At 43.0% G+C, this 27745-nt stretch overlaps 1 protein-coding gene across 9 annotated transcripts in view; it reads left to right on the plus strand.

Annotated features, from left to right (window-relative positions):
- The window catches only part of PAFAH1B1 (platelet activating factor acetylhydrolase 1b regulatory subunit 1), an 86829-nt gene that overhangs the window by 36351 nt on the left and 22733 nt on the right, over positions 1-27745 (plus strand). For all 9 annotated transcript variants that reach the window (XM_070061218.2, XM_070061214.2, XM_070061215.2 and 6 more), the window contains 4 exons: positions 6854-7074; positions 25720-25804; positions 26019-26093; positions 26643-26849. In XM_070061218.2, the coding sequence (XP_069917319.1) occupies positions 7043-7074; positions 25720-25804; positions 26019-26093; positions 26643-26849 (399 nt within the window). In that variant the 5' untranslated portion in view covers positions 6854-7042. The remainder of the gene's footprint in view (positions 1-6853; positions 7075-25719; positions 25805-26018; positions 26094-26642; positions 26850-27745) is intronic.

Below are 27745 nucleotides of genomic sequence, written 5' to 3' on the forward strand. Positions count from 1 at the left end.
GAAGAAGCTCCTGGCTACAGATCGGCCGAGCTCTACCCATTGTGGCCATCTGGGGAATGAACCAGTGAATGGTAGATGTCTGTCTCTCTTTCTCTGCCTCTGCCTTTCAAATAAATAAAAATAAATATTTTTTTTAAAAAGAGTATTACCTAAAAGATAACTGAAAAGATAAATTGTATGTTTTCTCTATTACATTCTTTTTTAAATTGTCATTTGAAAGAGAGCAAAAGAGCCCATGCACAAGAGAGCTCCCATCTACTGGTTCACTTCCCAGATAGTATCTGGTTGGAATGTCAAAACTGAAAACCCAGAGCTCACTCCAGATTTCCCACGTGGTTGGCAGGAACCCAACTGCTTGAGCCATCACTGCCACCTCTTGATCTGTATCAGCAGGAAGCTGGAGTCAGGTATTGAACCCAAGATGTGAGATACAGGCTTCTTAATCACTGGGTCAAACCTACTCTGTATTACATTCCTAAAATAATGCTTTTTGATAGTCCCCCAAAAATGTTAAAAGTAGGAAAATTGTAAGACACTGAAATTGATAAAATATTCTGAGTCAGAAAGGTCTCAGCTGTTATCTACAATTCAGAAGATAGATGAATTATTAAGATTATAGAATTGATGACAGATCTGAAACCACATTTTTCCATTTGCATCTATGCTGCTCTATCGATTGTGTCTGTTATACATTCTCAGTGCTTGCCAGTTGTAATCAAAGCATTAGATAGTTGCCATTACATTGGAACATTTTAAATGTAATCATTCCACTCTGGCTTCAACCTTTTGGGTTGTTCTCCCAGGATACAGAGACCTCTGCTGTCTTGATCTTTCTGCTCTGTTTTTGTCCCTCCTGTTCTGACTTTGTGCACAGTATGGCTTAGGCTCTTTGATCCTGTTTATTCAACTCTCCTTCTCATGCATTCATCACACCTGTGTTGCAACACTCAGCCCAACCCTGGATCATTCTAAATGTGTGCCTTTTCTGTGTCTGTAGCTGTATGCAGCTAGACTGTCCATACTACTAGAGGGAAATCAGATCTCTAATCTAAGGAATGTCCTTTCTGTTCAGTTTATTTTCTGTCATTCCTACTGCAGCTATTTCAAGCCTCTTAATGTCTCTTCACATGTCCCTTTCCTGATAAATAACTTTGCTTCCTAGTTGATGTAAATAAAAAACATTTCTATCTTTTTCTCTTTTCTAATACAGATGACCTATATTTATGTGTAAGGCTTCTACATCTGGATCATATTTTTCCTCGCTGCATCCCGTTAGTCCTTGTTTCATTTAGTCCTGGCTCTAACAAAACACTTTTTGTTAGAGAAAGTGTCAGACCAGTAGATAAAATTAGAGAAAAGTTAGAGAGAGAGAGAGAGAGACGTATAATGAACCTATCACAGTAGCTATTTTATTTATTTATTTATATGACAGGTAGAGAGAGAGCGAGAAAGGTCTTCCTTCCGTTGGTTCACTGCCCAAGTGGCTGCAACGGCTGGAGCTACGCCGTAACTACAATACTAGCATCACTTCATAAACATTCAGCTATTCTTAAGTATCATGATACAGATATTTGTTCACTGATTTTTTTGTTCTACAGTTTGAATCTAGATTAAAATAGTTTATAAATTGCAATTGGTTGATATGTCACTTACCTCTTGATCTGTAGCTTTCCCTTTCCATCGGCCAATCTCTTAGAATATATTTGAAGAAACTGGGTTATTCAGAGGGCATTTTACAGTATAGATTTTTGAGCAGGTCCCCATGGGAGTTTTTAACGTATTCTTGATCAGATTTGAATTTGGTTTGTGTTTGTGTGGCAGAAATACTCCATAGAGTATGATGTTATTCCATTACTACACTAATATAAATTATAGTTACATAGACGTATAACCAGATAAATCATGTCTGGGTATCTTTTTGTTATGCTAGCAACTTCTGAGTAGTTACAGGATGAAAATGGTGATACTAAAATTACTCATTGTTGGGGCCAGCATTGTGGCAAAGCAGGTTAAGCCCCTGCTTGTATGTTGACATCCCATACTGGAGCACTGGCTGCTCTGCTTCCAATCCAGCTCCATTAATGCACTGGGAAGGCAGCTGCAGAAGGCCCAAGTACTTTTGGGCCCCTGTCAGCCACATAGGAGACCCAGAATGAGTTCTAGGCTCCTGGCTTTGGCCTGGGCCCAATCTTAGCCATTGGTGACTATCTGGGGTGTAGACAGTAGCAGATGGAAGATTGATCTCTCTCTCACTTTCTCTGTTTCTGTGCTTTTCAAATAAATAGGTTGATAAACAGTTTGAGAATGCTAGGACAGGTACTCTTCTGGGTTGTCCATTGTCTTTGATTCTAATTCAGTTATTAATGTCAGTTATTTTTTTTCTGACTTTAGATAGAGTGGTAATAATGGCTTTTGGTTATTGTTTTTAGTGAACTGGGCCCCAGGTCAGAATAATCATTAAGAATTAAAATATATTCCTGCTTATATGAGGGAGCTTCAGAAAGATTATGGAAAAATAGAATTAAAAGACACTGCAGATCCCACAAACTTATTGAAGCCTCCTCTTATTTAGTAGAATTGCTCAATGGACAAAGAGCTCTGTTGAAATCAATAACTGGGGCCAGTGCCACCTGCAGTGCCAGCATCCCATAGGGGGGCTGGTTTGAGTCCTGCCTGCTCCACTTCCAATCCAGCTCTCTGCTATGGCCTGGGAAGGCAGTAGAAGATGGCCCAAGTCCTTGGGCCCCTTCACCCACGAGGGAGACTTGGAGGAAGCTTCTTGCTCCTGGCTTTGGATTGGCCCAGCTACAGCCATTGTGGCTAATTGGGGAGTGAACCAGCAGATAGAAAACCTCTCTCTCTCTCTCTGCCTCTCTTCTCTCTGTGTAACTCTGACTTTCAAATAAATAAATAAATCTTTTAAAAAATTAATAACTGCCATTGGGAGTGTCTGAGCTCTGACTTTTGGTTTAGGATTCATACAAGAGAATTTCAAAAAGTTTCTGGAGGGGCAGGTGTTTCCCACAGAGATGAAGATGCTATTGAGTTCAGTTCTTTTGCTTTCTTCCCAACTTCCTGCTAATAATGGGCACCCTTGGAGGCAGAAGTTGATAACTCTAATACTTGGGTCCCTTCCACTCACATGGGAGACCTAGACTAGACTGAGTTGCAGGCTCCTGGCTTTGACCTGGCCCGTCCCAGCCCTGGCTGTTGCAGGAACTGATGGATGGAAGACCTCTTAACTTTGTATCTCTGTCTCTTTGCCTTTCAAATAAAATAGTAAATAAAAGAAGTACTTATTTCTCGCCGGCGCCGCAGCTCACTAGGCTAATCCTCCGCCTTGCGGCGCCGGCACACCGGGTTCTAGTCCCGGTCGGGGCACCGGATTCTGTCCCGGTTGCCCCTCTTCCAGGCCAGCTCTCTGCTGTGGCCAGGAAGTGCAGTGGAGGAAGGCCCAAGTGCTTGGGCCCTGCACCCCATGGGAGACCAGGATAAGTACCTGGCTCCTGCCTTCGGATCAGCGTGGTGCGCCGGCCGCAGTGCGCTGGCCACGGTGGCCATTGGAGGTTGAACCAATGGCAAAGGAAGACCTTTCTCTCTGTCTCTCTCTCTCACTGTCCACTCTGCCTGTCAAAAAAAAAAACAAAAAAAGTACTTATTTCTTTCTGTCTCTCTCTCACTGTCTAACTCTGCCTGTCCAAAAAAAAAGAAAAAAAAAAAGTACTTATGTAGAAATGGAATCAAGTTAATACAGATTTTCTGTGAACTTTGAAACCAGTGTCTGCTTTCATGTTTTTATCTCTCAGCTGGATTATTCAGAACACTATGGAACACTGCCATGTGAGAAAGGCTCTCAAGAAACATCCTTGTTTCCTCTGTCCATGTGTGTCTCTTGACTGGTGATCCCACAGGCCTTTCATGATATGTTAATTTTGATTCATTTGAAGGATGATTTTGTACTGCTTTGAAGTGTCCTCTTCCAACTGAATTTTATATGCCAATAGATTGCATATTATATAAGGTCATCTCAGATGTATCCCAAATCCAGTAGTTCTTTCTGACTGTTTATGCATACTGTGATAAGGTAATTTGAAGAATGATTCTTTATGAAGCAGTTCTTGATTATTCTTATTTGTGCTTACAGTTACTCTTACTGAGTTGATCAGAATTTTAAAATACTATATAGAAATGAGTTTTGTGGTATAACACAGTTCACAAGGGCTCTGATGTGTTAAAAGTTAAGTTGCCCAAAAACTAGGCTACAGAAATGGATGACTTATTTGAGCATGTAGAATCTAGGATAGTTCATCTAGGATAGTTCATTTGGCTTTTTTTTTTTTTTTTTTTTTTTTTTTTTTTTTTTTTGGCAGGCAGAGTTAGAGAGAAAGGTCTTCCTTTTCTGTTGGTTCATCCCCCAAATGGCTGCCATGGCTGGCACGCTGTGCCGATCCGAAGCCAGGAGCCAGGTGCTTCCTCCTGGTCTCCCATGCGGGTGCAGGTCCCAAGCACTTGGGCCATCCTCCACTGCCTTTCCAGGCCACAGCAGAGAGCTGGACTGGAAGAGGAGCAACCGGGAAAGGATCCGGCGCCCCAACCAGGACTAGAACCTGGGGTGTCAGCACTACAGGCAGAGGATTAGCCTAGTGAGCTGTGGCGGCAGCCTTGTTTTTTGTTTTTAAAGCACATACTTCGAAGGGACACAGAATAGATTGAAATTAAATTGGTTTCGGGCCGGCGCCGCGGCTCACTAGGCTAATCCTCCACCTTGCGGCGCCGGCACCCCAGGTTCTAGTCCCGGTCAGGGCACCGGATTCTGTCCCGGTTGCCCCTCTTCCAGGCCAGCTCTCTGCTATGGCCAGGGAGTGCAGTGGAGGATGGCCCAAGTGCTTGGGCCCTGCACCCCATGGGAAACCAGGATAAGTACCTGGCTCCTGCCTTCGGATCAGCGCGGTGCGCTGGCCGCAGTGCGCCGGCCGCGGCGGCCATTGGAGGGTGAACCAACGGCAAAAGGAAGACCTTTCTCTCTCTCTCTCTTACTGTCCACTCTGCCTGTCAAAAAAAAAAATAAATAAATAAAAAATGAATTGGTTTCTTAAGTGCCTTCATTGGTTAAGAGAGCATGAGATTGCTAAACCGTTAATTTACAGCAAGTCTAAGACTTGGTGGCTAGCATTCAACCATGGTTGACACGTTTATGAAAACCTTAGCTGTTTAATTTTATTTATTTGAAAGGCATAGAGAGAGGGACAGAGACCTTCCATCTGGTGGTTGCTGTAACATTGAGGGATCAGGCCAGCCTAAGTCAGGAGTGGAAAATTTAGTCCAAGTCTCCCATGAGTGTAGCAGAGACCTAAGGACTTGAGCTATCATCTGTGCCTCCCAGGGTATGTATGAGCAAGAAAGCTAAGGTCAGCAACAGAGCTAGGACTTAATATAGAATGTGGGTGTCCTTAGTTGCAGTTTAACCACTGTGCCAAAAGCCTGCTGCCTATTGTACTTGTTTTAGCTATTTTGTAAATTAGAAGATGTAATTTTTGTCTTTAAGGGAAAATTATAGTCTTCTAAAAAAGTTATATGTTAATATTTGAAATAACATGTATCTGTCAGGTAACATGGCTTGAAGTAGGTAAATATATGTTCAGTTTAAAAATGGCGCTGTTTATGGGGTGGCTGTTGTGGCGTAATGGGTTGAGATGCCACTTAGACTACCCATATCCCATACCAGGATGCCTAGGATTGAGTCCCACTGCTCCTTTGGAGGCAGCATTCCTGTTAATGTGCCTGAGAGGTAGCACTTGAAAGTATTTGGGTCCCTGTCACCCACAGGAAAGACCAAGACTGACTTCCTTGCTTCTGGTTTCTTACTGGCCTACTCCTCAGATGTTGTGGACATTAGGGGAGTGGATCAGCAGATGGAAGATAGTGTGTTCTCTGTCACTCTCCCTTTCAAATAAATAATAAATGAATAAATAAATGATTTTAAGTGCTGTTTTGAATTACTACACTAAAGTTAGTTTAAAATACATAATATATATGTATATATATATATTTTTTCAAGATTTATTTATTTATTTGAAAGGCAGAGTTGGGGGCCAGGGAGAGGGGGAAAACAGAGAGATCTATCCACTAGTTCACTCTCCAAATGGCCGCAATAGCCAGGGCTGGGCAAGGCTGAAGTCGGGAACCAAGTGTCTCAAGCACTTGAACCATCTTCCACTGTTTCCTAGGAATGTTAGCAAGGAGCTAGATCAGAAACGAAGCACCTGGGACTTCAGCTGGCACTAATGGGATGCCGGTGTCACAGGCAAAGCCTTAACCCACTGATCCCCAGTCCCTATAACATATATATTTTGACAATGGACTTTGAGAGTTGGAAACACCTATTACTCATGTTAGCAACACAGTACATGTGAGTTGTAAAATATGTGCTGAGGCCGGCGCCGCGGCTCACTAGGCTAATCCTCCGCCTAGCGGCGCCGGCACACCAGGTTCTAGTCCCGGTTGGGGCGCCGGATTCTGTCCCGGTTGCCCCTCTTCCAGGCCAGCTCTCTGCTGTGGCCAGGGAGTGCAGTGGAGGGTGGCCCAGGTGCTTGTGCCCTGCACCCCATGGGAGACCAGGAAAAGCACCTGGCTCCTGGCTCCTGCCATCGGATCAGCGCGGTGCGCCGGCCGCGGCGGCCATTGGAGGGTGAACCAACGGCAAAGGAAGACCTTTCTCTCTGTCTCTCTCTCTCACTGTCCACTCTGCCTGTCAAAAAAAAAAATATATATATATATATGTGCTGAAGTTAATAATTTAGTAATAATTTAAACTTTACTAGAGATAATCTTTTCTCTTTTTTTTTCCCCTCAGGTGGAATGAACCTTACTTGTTGAATATCTCCTGATTACTGGTTGGATTCACTTGTAAAAGAATCATTTTCTCCTGTGTGGAAGCCACTTGGTGGCATATTTAATTACAAATCCAGGGATCACAAAGCTTTTTGATTTCCCAAAGGAGGGACATCGCACTATATCAGAGAAGCTTGACATCACAGCCAGGATGGTGCTGTCCCAGAGACAACGAGATGAACTGTAAGTTTCTATGTTTTGTGTGTGTGTGTGTTTTTTTTTAAATCTAGCAAGCAAACCTGACATGTAAGAGACAAAGTATTAAAGTACAGATTAAAAATATTTTTCCAGTATTCAAATATTGATTTGGGCAGTTTGGTCTGATTTTACAACTGGGTCTTAACTGACATGACATTATTTACCCATGTGACTTTATGTGTATAAGTTTAAAGCAAAACAAGTTAGTAAGAATGACTTTTATCCTAAGTTTTTTTTGTTTGTTTGTTTGTTTTTGACAGGCAGAGTGGACAGTGAGAGAGAGAGACAGAGAGAAAGGTCTTCCTTTGCCATTGGTTCACCCTGCAATGGCCGCCGCAGCCAGTATGCTGTGGCCGGCGCACCGCGCTGATCTGATGGCAGGAGCCAGGTGCTTCTCCTGGTCTCCCATAGGGTGCAGGGCCCAAGCACTTGGGCCATCCTCCACTGCACTCCCTGGCCACAGCAGAGAGCTGGCCTGGAAGAGGGGCAACTGGGACAGAATCCGGCGCCCCGACCGGGACTAGAACCCGGTGTGCTGGCGCCGCAAGGTGGGGGATTAGCCTAGTGAGCCGCGGCGCCGGCCCTAAGTTTTGTTTTTAATAAAGATTCTTTTTATTTATTTAATACGGCAGAGTTACAGAGAGAGAAAGAGATCTTCTGTCTGCTAGTTTGCTCCCTAAATAACTGCAATGGCTGGGGCTGGGGTATGCTGAGGCTAGGAGCTTGGAACTCCATCCAAGTCCCTCATGTTGGTGGCAGGGGCCTAAGCACTTGGGCCATCCTCCCCTTCTTTCCCAGACACATTAGAGGGAGCTGGATCTGAAATGGAATAGCTGGGGCTTGACCTGGTGCTCGTGTAGAATCCCGACTCCACAGGCAGCAGCTTAACCCACTGCACCACAACACTGGTCCCTAAGTTTGTTTTTGTTTTTAAAGATTTATTTTATTTATTTGAAAGGCAGAATTACAGAGAGAGAGAAAGAGAGAAAGAAAAAGATCTTCCATTTGCTGACTCACTCTCCAAATGGCCACAGTGGCTGGGGCTGGGCCAGGCTGAAGACAGGAGCCAGGAGTCCAAGTACTTGAGCCTTTGAGCCATCCTCCGCTGCTTTCCCTGGCACATGAGCAGTGCGCTGGATCAGAAGTGGAGCAGCCGGGATCCAGCTGGTACCCATATGGGTTGCCAGTGCTGCAAGCCTTGACTTTAACCTGCTGTATCACAGCACTAGCCCTCCTAAGCTTGTTTTTAAAAATATATTGTGTTGAATAGGATGTTGAGTGCTTTACTCTGGTAAATTTTGTATCTCAAATCCGTATTTTGTTATTGGCCATAACTTTTTTTCTGTCATCATCCAATGGCAGTTACAAGCTTTGAACTTTGAGAGGTGGCTAATATGACAGTTATCACAAACAAAATAATGAAAGATGCATGAAATTTTTTTGTTGTTGTTTAAAGATTTATTTATTTTTTTGAAAGGAAGAGTTACAGAGGGAGAGTCAGAAAGACTGTCCATCTGCTGGTTTACTCCCCAAATGGCTACAATGGCTAGAGCTAAATTAATCTAAAGCCAGGAGCTTCTTGGGGGGTCTTCCATGTGGTTGCAGGGGCCCAAGGACTTGGGCCATCTTCCATTGCTTTCCCTGGCCATAGCAGGGAGCTGGATTGAAAGTGGAGAAGCCGGGACTTGAATCAGCACCCATATGAGATGCCGGCACTGCAGGCAGTGGCTTAACTGTCTATGCCACAGTGCTGCCTACCCCCCGCCTTTTTTCTTTTCTTTCTTTCTTTCTTTTTTTCTTTTTTTTAAGATTTTATTTATGTATTTAGAAGGTAGAGTTAGAGAGAAAGGGAGAGATAGAGATAAAGGTCTTCCATTTACTGGTTCATTCCCCAAATGGCCACAATGGCCGGAGCTGGGCCGAATGGGAGCCTGGAGCTTCTTCTGGGTCTCTCACATGGGTGCAGGGCCCCAAGCAATTGGGCCATCTTCCACAGCTTTGCCTGGCACATCATCAGGGATCAGAAGAAGAGCTGCCAAGACACAAACCAGCATCCATATGGGATGTCGGTGCCCCAGTCACTGGCTTAACCCACTGCACCACGGTCTCTGTCTATATATATTTATATAAAATGTATATCTTACCAAATTTTCACCTGTTAACATTTTGTACCACTTGCTTTATCATCTGTTCTGTGGAGGTATGAGGGGTTATATTTTTCCTAAACCATCTGAGAATAAGTTTTATATATCAAAGATCTTTTCTCCTGGGTTCTTCAGTGTTCAATTTCTGAGAATAAGGATGTTCTTCAATAAAAGCACAGTACAACTAGCAATTACAGAAAATGGAATGTTGATGCTGTGCTTTTATATCTTGTATAATCCAGTATTTCAGTTGAGCTCCTAATATCCTTAATAGCATTTTTTTCCCCGTTCTATGCATGATACCTGATACAGGGTCAGGTATTCCATTTAATTACCTTGTCTGTAGTCATATTTAATCTGGAACGCTTCTTTAGCCTTTCTTTGTCTTTTACAACATTGATATTTTAAAAATTAAAATTAAATTTTTTTTTTTTTACATTTTATTTGAAAGGCCAAGAGACAGAAAGACAGGAAAAATTTCCCTTTGTTCACTCTCCAGATGTCCACAACAGCCAGGATTGGGCTATGCCAAAGCCAGGTGCTAGGAACTCAGTCTGATCTCCCACATGGGTGGCAGGGACCCAAATACTTGAGCTGTCATCTGTTACTTCCTAGGGTACATGTTAATAGGAAGCTGGATTGGAAACAAAGGAGCCAGGACTCAAATCCAGCACTCCCATATGGGATGTGCATGTCTGAAGCTCTAACTTAACTGCTTTACCAAACACATGCCCCAACATTGATATATTTGTTTATATATATACACATATTTATAACATATTTTATATACATACAATATATGTATGTATATATGTTTTATATATATGTATATAAAACAGTTCTCATAATGCGATTTAGGTTATTCATTCTTGGCCAGAATATTTTAAGTATTCAGAGTGTTACATCTATTTGTATATAATGCTCACTGGCCACTCACTGATAATGTTAGGTTGGTTTTTTGGTGTTTTGTTTTGTTTTGTTTTGTTTTTGTTTTTTTGGACAGTGAGAGAGAGAGACAGACAAAGGTCTTCCTTTTGCCATTGGTTCACCCTCCAATGGCTGCCGCGGCTTGCATGCTGCGGCCGGTGCACCGCGCTGATCTGATGGCAGGAGCCAGGTACTTCTCCTGGTCTCCCATGGGTGCAGGGCCCAAGCACTTGGGCCATCCTCCACTGCACTCCCTGGCCACAGCAGAGAGCTGGCCTGGAAGGAGGGCAACCGGGACAGAATCCGGCACCCCGACCGGGACTAGAACCCGGTGTGCCGGCGCCGCAAGGTGGAGGATTAACCTAGTGAGCCGCGGCGCCGGCCAATGTTAGTTTTTATCCCTCAGTCAAGATACATGATTTTCCCTCTGTATTAGTTATTGTAATTTCCCCAAATAACAAATAAGTAGTAGGAGGCACTTTAAGACCACACGAATATTTTTGTTTTCCAATGATACTTCCCATTGAGTTTAATATCCATTGATTGTTGTTCCTTACTACAGTGGTTACAGATGATGCTTTTTTAATACCACCACTCATTCTATTTACAGACAGAGAGAGAGAGAGAGACAGAGAGAAAGGTCTTCCTTCTGCTGGTTCACTCCCGAAATGGCCACAACGGCCAGAGTACGCCGATCCAAAGCCAGGAGCCAGGTGCTTCCTCCTGGTCTCCCATGCCGGTGCCAGAGGCCCAAGCAAATGGGCCATCCTCCACTGCCTTCCCGGGCCACAGCGGAGAGCTGGCCTGGAAGAGGGGCATCCAGGAGTAGAACCCTGCGCCCATATGTGATGCTGGCGCTGCAGGCAGAGGATTTACCTAGTGAGTCACGGCGCCGGCCCCTCCTGTTTACGTTTCACTATTGGTATGAACTTAAAGCCTCACATTTGCCGTAGCTTATTCTTATTATTGCGCTGCTTGAACTGTCCTAGATTGGCCCTATAGTAGGCCTTTTTTTTTTTTTAATAAAGATTTATTTATTTATTTGAAAGGCAGAGTTAAAGAGAGGCAGAGGCAGAGAAAGAAAGGTCTTCCCATCCTCTGGTTCACTCCCCAAATGGCCATGATGGCCATAGGTAGGCTGATCCGAAGCCAGGAGCCAGGAACTTCTCGGTCTCCCACATGGGAGCAGGGGCCCAAAGACTTGGCCCGTCTTCTGCTGCTGCTTTCCCAGGCCATAGCAGAGAGTTGGATTGGAAGTGGAGCAGCCGGGACTCGAACCAGAACCCATATGGAATGCCAGTACTGCAGGCAGCAGCTTTACCTGCTAAGCTACAGTGCTGGCCCCATAGACCTAGCATTTGGCTCTGGTGTACTCTTTAGTCATTTTTTGGGAAGCATTTCCTTATTTTCTAGCATAAAAAGATGTTCCAGTCTCATTATACTTGTCCTCGCTGAAATCTAGATAGAATCAACCTTTTTTTTTTTTTTTTTTGACAGGCAGAGTTAGAGAGAAAGGTCTTCCTTCTGTTGGTTCACCTCCTCCCACATGGCCGCTATGGCTGGCACACTGCACCAATCCAAAGCCAGGAGCCAGGTGCTTCCTCCTGGTCTCCCATGTGGGTGTAGGGCCCAAGCACTTGGGCCATCCTCCACTGCCTTCCCTGGCCACAGCAGAGAGCTGGCCTGGAAGAGGGGCAACTGGGACAGAACCAGCGTCCCAACCAGGACCAGAACCTGGAGTACCAGCACCGCAGGCAGAGGATTAGCCTAGTGAGCCGCGGTGCCGGCCAAAATCAGCCATTTCTTTTTTTTTTTTTTTTTTATATAATTTTTTTTTTTTTTGACAGGCAGAGTGGACAGTGAGAGAGAGAGACAGAGAGAAAGGTCTTCCTTTGCCGTTGGTTCACCCTCCAATGGCCGCCGCGGCCAGCGCGCTGCGGCCGGCGCAACTCGCTGATCCGATGGCAGGAGCCAGGAGCCAGGTGCTTTTCCTGGTCTCCCATGGGGTGCAGGGCCCAAGCACCTGGGCCATCCTCCACTGCACTCCCTGGCCACAGCAGAGGGCTGGCCTGGAAGAGGGGCAACCGGGACAGAATCCGGCGCCCCGACCGGGACTAGAACCCGGTGTGCCGGCGCCGCAAGGCGGAGGATTAGCCTAGTGAGCCGCGGCGCCGGCCCAAAATCAGCCATTTCTACAACAAATCTTGATCCTTGTAAAATACCCTTTCTAGGGGCCGGTGCTGTGGCATAGCAGGTAAAGCCACCGCCTGCAGTGCTGGCATCCCGGTTCCGAGTCTCGGTTGCTCCACTTCCTATCCAGCTCTCTGCTATGGCCTGAGAAAGCAGTAGAAGATGGCCCAAGCCCTTGGGCCTCTGTACCCACATGTGGGACCTGGAGGAAGCTCCTGCCTTCAGATCAGCACAGCTCCGTCCGTTGCAGCTGATTGGGGAGTGGACCTGTGGATGGAAGACCTCTCTCTCTCTCTGCCTCTCCTTCTCTCTGTGTAACTCTGACTTTCAAGTACAATAAATAAATCTTTAAAAAAAAAATACCCTTTCTAAACACATGTAGCAACTAGGTGTCATGTATTGAAAAACTATGTCTTTTCCTTATTTCCTTTAGAGCTATGCTGTATGCTTGGGAGACCCTTACTAGTCATGATTACATAAAGATTTCTTTTTCTGTTTATTTGAAAGTCACAGAAACAGAGAGACATACCTGCCATCCACAGATTCAGTCCCCAGATGCCTGCAACAACTGGGGCTGGACTGGTCCAGGCCCAAGCTAGGAGCCAGGAACTTAGTCTAGGGCTGTTGTGGATGCCTGGGACCCAAGTACGTGACCCATCACCTGCTACTTCCCTCAGCACACATTAGCAGGAAGCAGGAAGCAGGAAGCAGGAGCAGAGCCAGGACTTGCACACAAGTGCTCTGATGTGTGATGTAGTTTAACCACTATGCCAAATGCCTGCCCTTCATTTTAATTTGTTTGAGACATTTTATGTTTTCGTGTCTTTTCAGTAACGTCTTAGCCATCTGCAGTTTGTGTTTGTTGATTATGAGCAAGGAATCCAACTGCTTTTTCTCTGAATTGTTACATAACATTTGTTGAGTACTTGTTTCCTCATTAATCTGAAAGCACCTTTTTTTCCCTTGGGATTTATTTATTTACTTGAAAGGCAGAGTTACAGAGAGGGAGAGGCAGAGAGAGAAGTCTTCCATCCACTGGTTCACTCCCCCAAATGGCTGCAATGGCCAGGGCTGGGCCAGGCCTAAGCAAGGAGCCAGGAATTTCATTCAGGTCTCTTACATGGGTGCAGGGGTCCCAGCACTTGGGCCATTTTCTGCTGCTTTCCAGGTGCATGAGCGGGGAGCTGGATTGGAAATGGAGCGTCCGGGACTTGAACTGGCTCCATATGGGATGCTGCAGCTTAACCCACTATGCTACAGTGCTGGCCCCTGAAAGCACCTTCTTATCAGGCAAAACTTCAGTGCTTTCAGAAGCCAGAAAAACATTGTTTTGATTATTGTAGCTTATAGTTTCAATATCAGGTGATAAATTCCTCTGATGATTTGTTCTAAAAAACTTTCTTGCTTCTATAAAATTTATGTTCTTCTAGATCAGGAGTGAGGAATGTTTTTCTGCCAAGGGCCATTTGGGTATATGTAGTGTCATTTGCAGGCCATACAAAATTGTCAACTTGAAAATTAGCCTGTGGGCTGGCATTGTTGGCACAGTGGTTAAGCACAGTGGCTGCAGCACAGGCACCAGCGAGCTCGAACTGCTCTGCTTCCGATCCAGCTCCCTGCTCATGCACCTGGGAAAGAAGTGGAGGATGGCCCAAGTGCTTGGACCCCAGCACCCATATGGGAGACCCAGATGAAGCTCTTGTCTTCTGTCCGTCCATCCCCAGCCATTGTGGCTATTTGGGGTGTGAAGATTGCTCTTTCTCTGTCTCTCTCTCTCCTTCTTTCTCTAATTTTGCCTTTCAAACAAATAAATAAAATAAATCTTTTTTAAAAGAAAAATTAACCCACCATAGATTTATTTAATTTTGAGTCCTCTGTCTGGTTGCCTTGACAAGACCAAACCAAATGATTTCATTAGCCTCATGTGACCCACAGGTTGAATGTTCCCCACCTCTGTTCTAGATAAATTTTAAAATCATTAGTCCTAACATAGTCATTTGGAATTGACAGTTAAATAATTTGGAGGAGAATACCATACACCCCTTGTCACATTCTACCCCTTCCACCTTTCCCCCAGTTTATCTTGTTACTCTGTACATTTCTTACAGTTGATGAACCAGTGTTAATAGATTATTTTTAGATAAAGTCCATAGTTTACATTAGGTTTCACTTGTATTATATAATTCTGTGGATTTTAGTAAATACATCATGTTAGATATCCACCATTATAGTATCATACAGAATAATTTCACTGCCTTAAAATCTCCTGAATTCTGGGGTCAGCGTTGTGGCGTAGCAGGTAAAAGCTACCCCCTGCAATGTTTGCACCCCATATGGGTGCTGGTTCATATCCTAGCTGCTACGCGTCTGAGCCAGCTCTTTGGTAATGACCTTGGAAAGCAGGAGAAGTTGGCCTGAGTAGACTCCTGCTACCCACATGGGAGACCTTAAGACTCTTGGCTTAGTCCTGGCTGTTGCAGTCATCTGAGGAGTGAACCAGTGGGTGGAAGATTATCTCTGTGTAATGGAGTTGAGTGAGATAACAAATAGTTTTTTGTTTGTTTTTTTTTAAGATTTATTTATTTATTGGGGGCAGTGCTGTGGCATAGCAGGTAAAGCTGCCGCCTGCAGTGCTGGCATTCTATATGGGTGCTGGTTCGAGTCCCAGCTGCTCCACTTCCAATCCAACTCTCTGCTATGGCCTGGGATAGCAGTAGAAGGTGACCCAAGTCCTTGGGCCCCTGCACCCACATGGGAGACCCAGAAGAAGCTCCTGGCTTCGGATCAGCATGGCTCTGGCTGTTGTGGCCATCTGCGAAGTGAACTAGTGGATTGAAGACCTCCCTCTCCCTCCCCCTCTTTCCCTCTTTCTCTCTCTCTGCCTTTCAAATAAATAAATAAATTAGATTATTATTTGAAAGGCAGAGTTACAGAGAGGCAGAAAGAGAAGTCTTCCATCTGCTGGTTCACTCCCAAAATGGCCACAACGGCCAGAGCTGGGCTGATCTGATGCCAGCAGCCAGGAGCTTCTTCCAGGACTCCCACACAGGTGCAGGGGCCCAAGGACTTGGCCCATCTTCCATTGCTTTCCCAGGCCATAGCAGAGAGCTGGATTGAAAGTGGGCAGCTGGGACTTGAACTGGCACCTGTATGGGATGCTGACATACTGCAGGTGGGGGCTTTACCTGCTATGCCACAGCACCAGCCATGATGACAAATAGTTTTAAGGCTTAGTTTAAGATTTGGGCACTTCTAGTCTGAGTTAGGATCTATAATAAGTATTGAATGATGTTTAAATCTTTAGTGACCCAATTTTAAAATAGGTATTTCTTAACTCCTTTTTAGATCTTCGGGCTCAGTTTAATTGAAGAATATTCTGAGACTACAGGTTGATGTATTTAGTAATTATTTGCACTAATTGTGTGAATTTAGGATTTTATTAATACTGGACAGTGAAAGTACAGTACATAAATGAACTGGCTGCCAAGGTTGAAATGAGACTGTAACTAATTCATTACCTCAGTTGCAAATGTTTATAAAAACACTTTATTGACTCTGAAGTAAATATGCATGAAAACATTGCTTTTATCAAACTTCCGTGTTGAGGTTGTATTTTTAAACTTTAAAGTTTGGTGATAATCAAACCTGTAATTATACTAAAGTAATTCAGAAAGTTAATGGACAGTGCAATGTGTTTGGGGTGAGTGAGTTGGCACAGTGGTTAAGGTGCCACTTAACCAATATCATAGGGCAGAGTATCATAGTGCATCCCCTATTGAAGTGCCTGGCATTAAGTCCTAGCTCCTTTCCTGATTCCAGCTCCTGCTTATATGCACCCTGGGAGGCAGAAGGTGATGATTCAAATAGTTGGGTCTTTGCCACTCATGGAACACCTGTTACTGAGTTTCTGGCCTTGGCCTGGCCCAGTTCCAGCCATTTTGGGCATTTCGGGGGGTGAACCAGCAGATGGAAGAATTTTCTCTCTCATCAAATAAGTTACTTTTTTAAAAATATAAGTTTATCTTGGTGTATAACTTTTTGAAAATATACATTTTATAATTATACAGTTTTCATGTATTTTTTATTTTTTTATTTGACAGAGTTAGAGAGACAGAGAGAAAGGTCTTCCTTCCATTGGTTCACCCCCCAATGACCACTACGGCTGGAGCTATGCCGATCTGAAGCCAGAAGCCAGGTGCTTCTTCCTGGTTTCCCATGCGGGTGCAGGGGCCCACGCACTTGGGCCATCCTTACGCCTATACAAGATGCCAGCGCCACAGGCGGAGGATTAACCAAATGAGTCATGCGCCAGCCCCCAGTTTTCATGTATTATTGAAAAATATTTGCACTGACATATAACCCATAATTCTAATTTCATTTATCAGTGCCCATAGAGTGGTTATTAATATTTCTAATTATTGCCTTAAGCCAAAAGATTATGGGCTTTCTGGGTGTTCAAAGTAAGATAAAAGTGTTGTTTGTTATTTAATTTTTGTTCTTTGAAATGCTTCATATGGTAGAATTCATCATCATCATTCTATATTAGAGGAGTACTCATCATTTTCCTGTTAATGTTAGACTTGTCAAAACAATAAGCCAGTAAATAAAAACATATACTTCATTGGGGAATTTGAGCCAAACTTAGGAAATTGCTGTTTGTTCCAACAAATATATTCTAACATTTGTTGATAAGAGTGAAAAACAGATATCTTTAATGATAAGCAAGATATGGCTATCAGTGTCAAATTGTTGACTTTTTGTAAAATACATACAAAGCCCTTTAATTGTGCCATATCACAAATTTTACTGGAAGATTTGCCAGTATTCTTGAGGGCTATATTAGAAGAAAAGACACATGGTTGAAGAAGGCAAAAAAAAAAAAAAAAAAAAAAAAAGAATTGAGGGACTTAATATGGCAAAATAGCTGCTGTTTTCTGTATGAGTTTGGAGGTCAGGTGATCCATTTACTTTTAGAATGAGGGAAAGGGGTTAGGGCCAAGTAAATGATTTATCAAGTGGCACTGCATGGCAACCATATATTACAGCTTTACCCATACTAATTCTAAAAATATAAGGCCATTATTAGTGTTGTAGATTATTGAATATATTTCTGTCCAGTGGAAAGTAAGACTGTATTCCATGGACAGATAGAACCTGTATCTATCCAAGTAGTTTTAGAAAGTTTGCTGTGAAAGTGACCTGAAACCTGTAGGTTCTTTACCTCTGTTTTTCAGTGTTGACTCCCGGTTTAGTGGTCTTTGTTTAGTCGCTATCTCCTCTTATTTTCCAGTGTCAATTTCAGTAAATAGGCCTTTTAAAAATAATACTTTGAGGGGCTGGTGCTGTGGTGTAGCAGGTAAAGCCGCACCTGCAGTGCTGGCATCCCATATGGACGTCGATTCGAGTCCAGGCTGCTCCACTTCTGATCCAGCTCCCTGCTATGGCCTGGGAAAGCAGTAGAAGATGGCCCAGGTTGTTGGGCCCCTGAACTGTGTGGGAGACCTGGAGGAAGCTCCTGACTCCTGGCTTCAGATCAGAGCAGCTCCAGCCGTTGCGGCCAACTGGGTAGTGAACCAGCAGATGGAAGACCTCTCTCTCTCTGCCTCGCCTTCTCTTTTTGTTTAACTGTGCCTTTCAAATGAATAAATATTTAAAAATTAAAAAAAAAAAAAAAAAGAATACTTTGAAGGGCCTGATGGTGGGGTGTAGCAGATTAAACCAGCACTTGTAATGCTGGTGCCCCTTCAGTCCTGACTGCTCTGCTTCCCATTCAGCTTCCTGATAATGTGGCTGGGAAAGCAGTAGAAGATGGCTCAAGTGCATGAATCCCTGCCACCCAGTGGAAGACCTGGATGAAACTGGTTTCAGTGTGACTCAGCCCTAGCTGTTGTGGCCATTTAGGGAGTGCAGGATGGGAAGATGGGTTGATTTATCTCTCCCTGTCTTTATAACTTTGCCTGCCAAATAAATAAAAATGAATCTTAAAAAATCAATAATATTTTCATTAAATGACTTTTTCTTGCTTTGAAAGCCCTTAATAATCTGTTTCTATCCCATCTTTTTAGCCATTTCTCATCATTTTTAAAGATTTATTTATTTATTTGAAAGAGTTACAGAGACAGGAAAAGACACAGAGGGATCTTCCATCTGCTGGTTCATACCCCAGACAACCACAGTGGCCAGCGCTGGGCCAGACCAAAGCCCAGAGCTTCATCCAGATCTCCTACATGGGTGGCAGGGGCCTAAATACTTGGGCCATAACCTGCTGCTTATCTTAGAACATTAGTAAGGAGCTGGATCAGAAGTGGAGCACCTGGAACACGAGCCAACCAGTGTCTGTGGGAAGCCAGCATCTCAGGCATTGGCTTTACCCCCTGTGCCACAACACTGGGTCCCTATTTCTCATTATCTTAATGCCACCTCATTTCTTATATTTTTATCTGTTATTTAGGATTGCTTTTTGAATAATCTTTAGTAATAACATTGATTATACATATCCTTGTCTTGAGTTAATGAAAATCTTTCTTGTGTTTTATTATTCATTAACTGTTAAATGTATTGCTTGAAGGTTTGAGAGATTTCTGTTATCTAAGTTAACGAGCATTCTTAACAAAGACCCTTCCATTATTAAGGAATGTTTTACTTATTTTTTTAATTTATTTTATTTGTTTGAAAGAGTTAGAGAGAGGGAGAGACAGAAATCTTCCATCTGCTGATTGACTCTCCAGATGGCTACAGTGGCTAGAACTGGGCCACTCTGGAGCCAGAAGCTTCTTCTGGGTCTCCTTTGTGGATGCAGGGACCCAAGGACTTGGGCCATCTTCTGCTGCTTTCCCAGGCACATTAGCAGGAAGCTAGATTAGAAGTGGAGCAGCTGAGACTTGAACTGGCACCCGTATGGGATGCCAGTCCCGCAGTTGGCAGCTTTACCCTCTACACCACAGTGCCAGCTCCTATTTATTTATTTTTAAAATATTTATTGATTTATTTGAATGTCAGAGAGATCTTCCATCTGCTGGATAACTCCCCAGATAGCCACATTGGCCGGGGCTGGGCCAGGCAGGAGCCAGGAGCCAGAAGTTTCATCTGGGGCTCCTGCATGAGTGACAGAGGCCCAAACACTTGGGCCATCCTCCCCTGCTTTTCCCAGGTCATGAACAGGAAGCTGGATCGGAAATGGAACAACCAGCATTATTTGCTGTGCCACAACTCGAACCTCAAGAAATGTTTTAAAATCAAGAATGTTAAAGAATGTTATTAGATGCCTTTTGAAGTACATTGATATCTCCAGTTGTGTACCATTCTTATTCACTGGCTCTTCCTCAGCTCTCTACCTATACTGTTTGTTTTCTTTAAGACTGTATTGGCCTTCATAAAAAGATTCCTCCAGGGGCAGGTGTTATGGTACAGCTGGGTAAGCTGCTGCTTGGGTGCCTACATCCCATATCAGAGTGCTGTTTCAATTCCTGTCTCTTCCACTCCTGTCCAGCTTCCTGCTAATGTTTCTGGGAAGGCAGCGGATGATGACCTAAGAACTTGGTTTCCTGCCACCCAAGTGGGAGCCTCAAATGGAGTTCTGGGCTCCTGGTCATGCTGTCTCAGCTTTAGCTGTTGAAGACATTTGGAGAGTGAACCAGCACATAGAAGATCTCTCTATTCTGTCTCTCCCTCTTCTCTGTCATTCTGCCTTTCAAACAAATACATCTCTCTCTCTCTCTCTTTTTTTTTTTTTTTTTTTAAAGATACTTTCATTCAGTTTCGTTTCTCTGTTTAAAATTACATCTCATACACCTTGGTAACTTTTATTTTGCTCCTCAGATTTTTAAGTTTCTGGAAGGCAAGGGACCATGCATAAGTTAACCTTCTTTCACATTCTCTAGTCTGAAACTCGTAATATAACATACATGCATTCTCTTTCTTTTCCTTTGTTTTGCAGTGAAAATTTGCCTGACACTTAAATGTAAATATTTGAAACTTCTCAATATGTGATAATCATATTGGTTATCCTAATTGTACAGCCTGACTTTTCCTTTGGATATTTTTAATAAATAAATTTTTACAGGAATATTCAGTTTTCCCTTTGTATCTAAAGGTTCCACCTCCAGATAATCAGCCAATCACAGTCTGAAAATATTTGGGGAAAAATTACATCTGTGTTAATCATGTATAGCTTTTTTTCCTTGTTTTTACTCCCTAAATGATATAATTCAACAGCTAAATTTACATTGTATTAAATATTATAAGTCAACTAAAGATGATTTAAAGTATATAGGAGGCCATTTTTCCATTCAGTTGTTGTTTATAGCTGTTGTCCGTATTCCCAATAAACTACGGTCTTTTTGCTTTCTACCTGTTTATCTTATTTGGTGAAGTATTAAGCCTTTTTGATGTAATTTTAAAATATGTTATCTCAAAAGCTAAAAAGAGGGAGGAAGAGAATATCATTTTTTTAAAGATTTATTTATTTGAAGGCAGAGTTACAGGGAGGCAGAGACAGAGTCTTCCATCTGCTGGTTCACTCCTCAAATGGCTGGAGGGGCCCAAGAAATTGGGCCATCTTTTACTGCCTTCCCAGGCCATAGCAGAGAGCTGGATTGGAAGTGAAACAGCCAGGACTGGAACCAGCGCCCTTATGGAATACTAACTAGCATTGCAGGTGATGGCTTTACCCGCTCTGTCACAGTTCTGGCCCCGGGATATCTTGTTTTTATAATTGTATCCAGAAATCACATTGAATGTTAAAGACTGATTAAAAATTGAAATTATTTTTTTAGAAAGTATATGGGAGGGAGCAATCACTGGGGGCAATGGTGAAGCTGCTGCATCCTATAAGAGTGCCTGGGTTTGACCCAGCTCCTCTCATCATTCCAGGTACCTGCTAATGGTCATCCTGGGAGACAGAAGGTGATTGCTCAAATACTTGGGTCCCTGCTACCCTGTGGAAGACCTGGGTTGAATTCCTAGCCCCTTGCTTTTTGTCTGGCCTAGCTTGTGTCTGTAGATCTCTTTCTGTCTTTCTGCCTTTCTAATACATACATAGGTAAAATTAAAGTATATATGTACAGATAATAAATATCTTAATTTACTGTGGTCTTATCTTAGAGGAAAAGGGGGAGAGTTTTTAAGAGTTCTAGGTTGTACTGAGGAACTAAGGCACAGTCTAGAGACATAGCTGACTTTTTTTTTTTTTTTTTTTTTGATAGGCAGAGTTAGACAGTGAGAGAGACATAGAGTTATAGACAGTGAGAGAGAAAGGTCTTCCTTCCATTGATCACTCCCCTAATGGCCGCTACGGCCGGCGCTGCGCCGATCCTAAGCCAGGAGCCATGTGCTTTTTCCCGGTCTCCCATGCGGGTGCAGAGACCCAAGCACTTGGGCCATCCTCCACTGCCCTCCTGGGCCATGGCAGAGAGCTGGACTGGAAGAGGAGCAACCGGGACTAGAACCTGGGGTGCCAGCGGCGCAGGCAGAGGATTAGCCAAGTGAGCCATGGCACCGGCCTCATAGCTGACTTCTGACATTTGATAAACTATGATTTTTTTTTAAACCAGCCAATATTATAAATGTCTTAAAACAACATAATTAGGAGTTCGGTAAAATCATGTATTCAAGGTACTTCAAAAAATTGTGGAAGAGTGGAATTAAAAAATGAGTTAATTTTAGGCCTGCGCCGTGGCTCAATAGGCTAATCCTCCTCCTTGCGGTGCCGGCATACTGGGTTCTAGTCCCGGTCGGGGCGCCAGATTCTGTCCCGGTTGCCCCTCTTCCAGGCCAGCTCTCTGCTGTGGCCAGGGAGTGCAGTGGAGGATGGCCCAAGCGCTTGGGCCCTGCACCCCATGGGAGACCAGGAGAAGCACCTGGCTCCTGCCATTGGATCAGCGCGGTGCGCCGGCCGCAGCGCCCATTGGAGGGTGAACCAACGGCAAAAGGAAGACCTTTCTCTCTGTCTCTCTCTCTCACTGTCCACTCTGCTTGTCAAAAAAAAAAAAAAAAAAAAAAAAGAATTAATTTTAGTATAAAAAAATTTTAAAAATTCTATTTCTTTATTTGAAAGCAAGAGAGAGAGTGTGTGTGTGTATGTATTCCCATTCACTGATTCACTCTCCACATGCCTGGAACAACCCTATGCCAGACAGGTATCTCAGGGCGTATGCCTTTGGAGAGGCATAAAACCTGTAGCACTGCTCTGCTTGTTACCATCCCTCTTTCATAGTTCCCTCCTGCCTACTCCTGTCTTGCCAGAACTACCACTCGCCCCACCCTTCTTTTTCCAGCTCCCTGTCCCTCCAGATTGCCTGGTGGTGTATTTTTTTTTGTCCTTTTGTGTTTGTTTTTCTGTTTTGAGTGTCTGTCTGCAGGATTCTGTAGCCCGAGGATCTCCATTCTGCTCCCAGCTGTTCCATTGTAAATTCCTCTTTTCCCTTGGGGAATTGCAGTATTTTGTTTGGGGTGGAGGGGAAGAGAGTGTGTTTTTTTGGTTTTCTATTTTTTTCTCCTTTGCCTTTTATTTGGAAGTAATGGGATGCAGTGGGAACGGGGAGGTGGGAGAAATATTTTTGTGGGTTTTTTTTTAAAGCTCATTTCTAGGGGATGGGAATTATTTTTTAATCTGTGTGATGAATAAAGTTTTTCTGGGGGGGGGGGCGGGAACCAAACCTGCAGAGAGGAACTCAACATATCTTTGCTGCCCTTTCCCCAAAGACTCTGTGGGCTACTGTAACATACTTAAGAAATTACATTACCTGGGGCCGGCGCTGTGGTTTACTCAGTTAATCCTCTGCCTGTGGTGCCAGCATCCCATATGGGTGCCTTTTCAAGTCCCGGTTGCTCATCTTCCAGTCCAGCTCTCTGCTGTGGCCTGGGAGGGCAGTGGAGGATGGCCCAAGTGTTTGGGCCCCTGTACCCGCATGGGAGACCGGGAGGAAGCTCCTGGCTTTGGATCGGCCCAGTGCCGGCTGTGACAGCCATTTGGGGAGTAAACCAACGGAAGGAAGACCTCTCTCTCTCTCTCTCTCTCTCTCTCTCTTTCTATAATTCTACCTGCCAAATAATAAGAAAAGAAAAAAGAAATTACATTACCTGTCCTGACATTTAGTTGATGTCCTGTGGCAGCAGGTTACAGAATGATCATCTCTATGTCTCTGCCCTTGAAATAGGCTTTATTCACATCTTCCCCCAGCACTATTTAGCTTTGTTAAAAAAAATTATCAATTCATGTCCAATCTTGTTTTATTTAATCAATTTTTATTTATTTGAGAGACAGATACAGCTCCTCCATCCACTGGCTCACTCCCCAAATGCCTGCAACTGCCAGGGCTGGGCCAGGCTGAAGCCAGGAACTTTGAACTCAATGTTGGTCCCCTATATGGGTGACAGAACTCCTACTATCCAAGCCATTATCTGCTGCCCACCCCCCCAGTGTACATCAGCAGAAAGCCAGAATAGGACACAGACCCAGGCACTCTGATACAGGATATAGGTATCCAAGTGACATTCCACTGCTGCACCAAACAGCTCCACCCACCTTCCATGTAGTTTCATCTTGATGTTTGTCTGAAAGGGCATAGCCTGGGGTGATGCAAGGGTTATTTTTTGGTGAAAGGCACTAATGGTGACTCCTGGCATGCCCCTAGCGGTGTACGCCTACATGCTTAATTCTGCCTGGTCTTTTTGTTATCTTCACAGCACCCGCTTAGCCTTGATGATTCATTGGGCCACTGCATTGCAGCCTTTTAGAACATGCAGTGTCCTAAATCTTGAATATGCAAGATCAGCCTTTCACTCTATCTCTTAATGGATCAACTAAGAAAAGATCTGTTTGTCAGCCTTTAACCATATTATCTTATTTAAACAATTAGTTAGGAGAATTATAGAACTGCCAGAACATTTATTTTCTACTTTTAAGATTCTACAGTACATATGAAAAACTGTTGCAATCATTTTGGCTTTGAAAGTTCTCATTCCCAGCTCCATCACTTGCTAGTCAAAACCTCTGTGTTTCTTTACCTGGGATAAACAGCTGCCACCTCTGTCTCCTACTGCACGCTTTGTGATCTCTGCATCCCTAAAAATTTGTCAGTGATAGCATTCAGAGTAACTTTAAAATTTTACGGATATAGTGGTAGGATGCTATGACTGATATTACAACTGCTGAAGTTATTCTGGGGGGAAGGGGGAAGAACAGTGAAAGTGTGGAAGTCAGCTAAACTGCTTAAAATCGAATCCTGGCATTTTCATGAACTTTTGATTATATTAGAAAGCAAAGGATTTTATTTGTTATTGTTAAAATAGTTTTAAGTAAAACAGTTGGAGTATTGCCAGTGTGGTTATTTCACACTAAATCCAAGCTCAGTCTAGGGATCTGTTTGCAGGTAAAAGTCCTTCACCTTAGTGCTTTCGATTTTGAACCATTTTCTCTGACCAGCACTGTGGTGCAGTGGGTTAAGCCATAGCCTGCGGTGCCAGCATCCCTGCTCTAAATCCAATCCAGCTCCTTGTTAATGCACCTGGGGAAGCAGCAGAGGGTGGCCCAGGTCCTTGGGCCCTATACACCTGTAGGGGAGAACTGAGGAAGCCCCTGGCTATGGCCTGGCCCAGTCCCTGTCATTGCAGCCATCTGGAGAGTGTGAGCTAGTAGATAAAAGACCTTTCTCTGTCTCTCTTTGTAACTCTAACCTTCAAATAAATATTCTAAAAAATATATATTTTAAAGGAAATCCCAGATAAAACTATCTATTACAGTAAGACTTAAGGCCCCCAAAAAATGAGTAACAAAACTGAAATAGGTTGTTAGGGAGGTAGCTGATTTTCCCTTCACTGAGAGGACTGAGACAGAGACAATCAGGAAAAGGCATTGCTCTTTCAGCTTTTCTAACCGCCGAGTCCTAATTCTTAGGGACTGTCTCTTGCTGTGATAGTGCACTGTTTAGAGCTCATGCTTTGTTTTCACTCACTCTGGATTAAGGTGATTCTAATATAAAAATACTTAGAACTTTATCGAGCATTTCTCTGCAAAACTAACTTCCAGCTGCAAGCCCTTGAGTGAGTAACAAGGAGTAAGAAGCTAAATTGATGAATAGTATCACAGGTTGATATCTATTACATAAGCGATATCTTGGTCTGTAGAGTGTTCACAGCTTGTGAGGTAAAGCTTAAGAATAATGTAGTATTATGGGTGTATTATAGTGGGCTGAGTGTCGTACAGGTAACGAGGTCCTTTTTTTATGAAATCCGGCTACTTGTATGATTTGGAGGGTATAGTTTTCAACTGAAGATTTAATTCAGGTTAACGAGATTTTAAGTAAAATGTTATTTCTTCAATATAAAAATGAGAAGTTTTTAGGAGTCATTTAAAATTGTTTTCTTTCAGAAATCGAGCTATAGCAGATTATCTTCGTTCAAATGGCTATGAAGAGGCATATTCCGTTTTTAAAAAGGAAGCTGAACTAGATATGGTATGTTGTACTTTTTGTAGTTATTCAGTGAGTAGATTTTATTCAAACATCAGTATAGTCAATTTGTTATTAATGTGATTTACTTTTCATTTAACTTTGTTTTTACTCCTTTTTGGTGTATAATGTTTTTCATTAATTTTGGGCTCACAGCTAAATGATGTCTGGCTTGAACCATCATATTTTAATTTTTTAAAGTTCTCTTATTTTTCTTTAGAATGAAGAATTAGATAAGAAGTATGCTGGTCTTTTGGAAAAAAAATGGACATCTGTTATTAGATTACAAAAGAAGGTAACTAAGTCTTTTTTCTTCACAGTTAATTATATTTAGTGTTAAACTTTGACCTAGACAGGTCACTTCTGAATGTGCTAACTCATGCAGTCTGGTACTGGATGAGTTGATTCTGTTTAGTCCCAGCTTTGAGGAGTGGGTGCTGAAAGCTAACTCACCTGTGCAGTTAGAAGGGAAGGACACTGGGGGCCAGTGTGGCACTGCAGGAAGAGCATTATTAGCTGTAAACTGGGCTTTGGAGAGGAAGCAACATTAGATTCACTGCTCTTCCTCTAATCAGTAGTAGGAGACTGCAACCAAACACTGAGATTTTTTTCTTTGAGTTAAGTAATTAAAACAATTATACTGAATTTTCTCAATTTTTAGTTTTGGCACACTAGTTAGGTTTTGGTGGTATATCAAATCTTTTTCATTTAAATCTGACAGATATCTTGCAAATTACTAAAAAAAATTTTCAAGTATGCTGCACATATAGGTAGAAATAAAGGCAAGTTTATGCTATTTTTATTGTAATCTACTGATATACATAACTGCATGTTCTTTCTCAAGGTTATGGAATTAGAATCAAAGCTAAATGAAGCAAAAGAAGAATTTACGTCGGGTGGACCTCTTGGTCAGAAACGAGACCCAAAAGAATGGATTCCCCGTCCACCAGAAAAATACGCGTTGAGTGGTCACAGGAGTCCAGTCACTCGAGTCATTTTCCATCCTGTGTTCAGCGTTATGGTCTCTGCGTCAGAGGATGCTACAATTAAGGTAGTGTTTTGTTAAAAGCAAACTTAAAGTTAATTGGATGGTACATTAAACTTGTACAATAAATGAAATTAAAAAAAATTAATTGGGTGAAAGAAATAAAAATATCCTAAAATGAGGACCTGAGCAGGTTACAAGGGAGTCTTAACACTGTAAATGATTTGGAAAGAATTAAAATAAAATTTCATTGTATCTCCTGAGAGCAATACTACCAAATTCACTGATGAGAAAATGCAGTGTTACTAATTTAGTGTTGGGCAGTAGGTCACCTTAGTCGAATAATTTTTGTTCTTGGAGTACAAAGTATGTGCCCTACTTTAAAAAAAATTGTTTATTTTCATCCACCAAAGGCAGAGTGACAGAGACAGGGAGAGAACTTACATCTGCTGGTTTATGCTCTGAATGTCCACAACAGAGCTGGGCCAGGCTGAACCTAGGAACCTAGAACTCTATCAAAGTCTTCCCAAGTTGTGTGGCAGGTGTCAAGCATTTGAGCCATCTGCTGCCTCCTAGGTGGAATAAGTAGGAAGCTAGATTAGAAACAGAGTAGTTGGGACTTGAACCAGCACTCCAGTAGGGGATACAGATGTCCCTAGTTGTAGCATAACCCTCTGCCACAACTCTCACCCGCTTCTTGCTTTTAAATAGGCAGTACATGAAAATACTGATTTAAAAGCTAGTAATTCATCAGGTGAATCTGTTCTGCATAAGAATTTGATAGAGGGCTCATTCCTTTTTCTTTTTAAGATTTATTTCATTTATTTGAAAGGCAAAGTTACAGAGAGGGAGAGAGGTCTTCCATCTGCTGGTTCACCCCCCAGATGGCTGCAATGACCATCTTCGCTACTGCTTTCCCATTCCATAGCAGAGAGCTGGATTGGAAGTGGCACAGCCGAGAC

The sequence above is a fragment of the Oryctolagus cuniculus genome, chromosome 17, assembly GCF_051225735.1.
Source record: "Oryctolagus cuniculus isolate XC-2025 breed Fujian yellow rabbit chromosome 17, ASM5122573v1, whole genome shotgun sequence".
NCBI lineage: Eukaryota > Metazoa > Chordata > Mammalia > Lagomorpha > Leporidae > Oryctolagus > Oryctolagus cuniculus.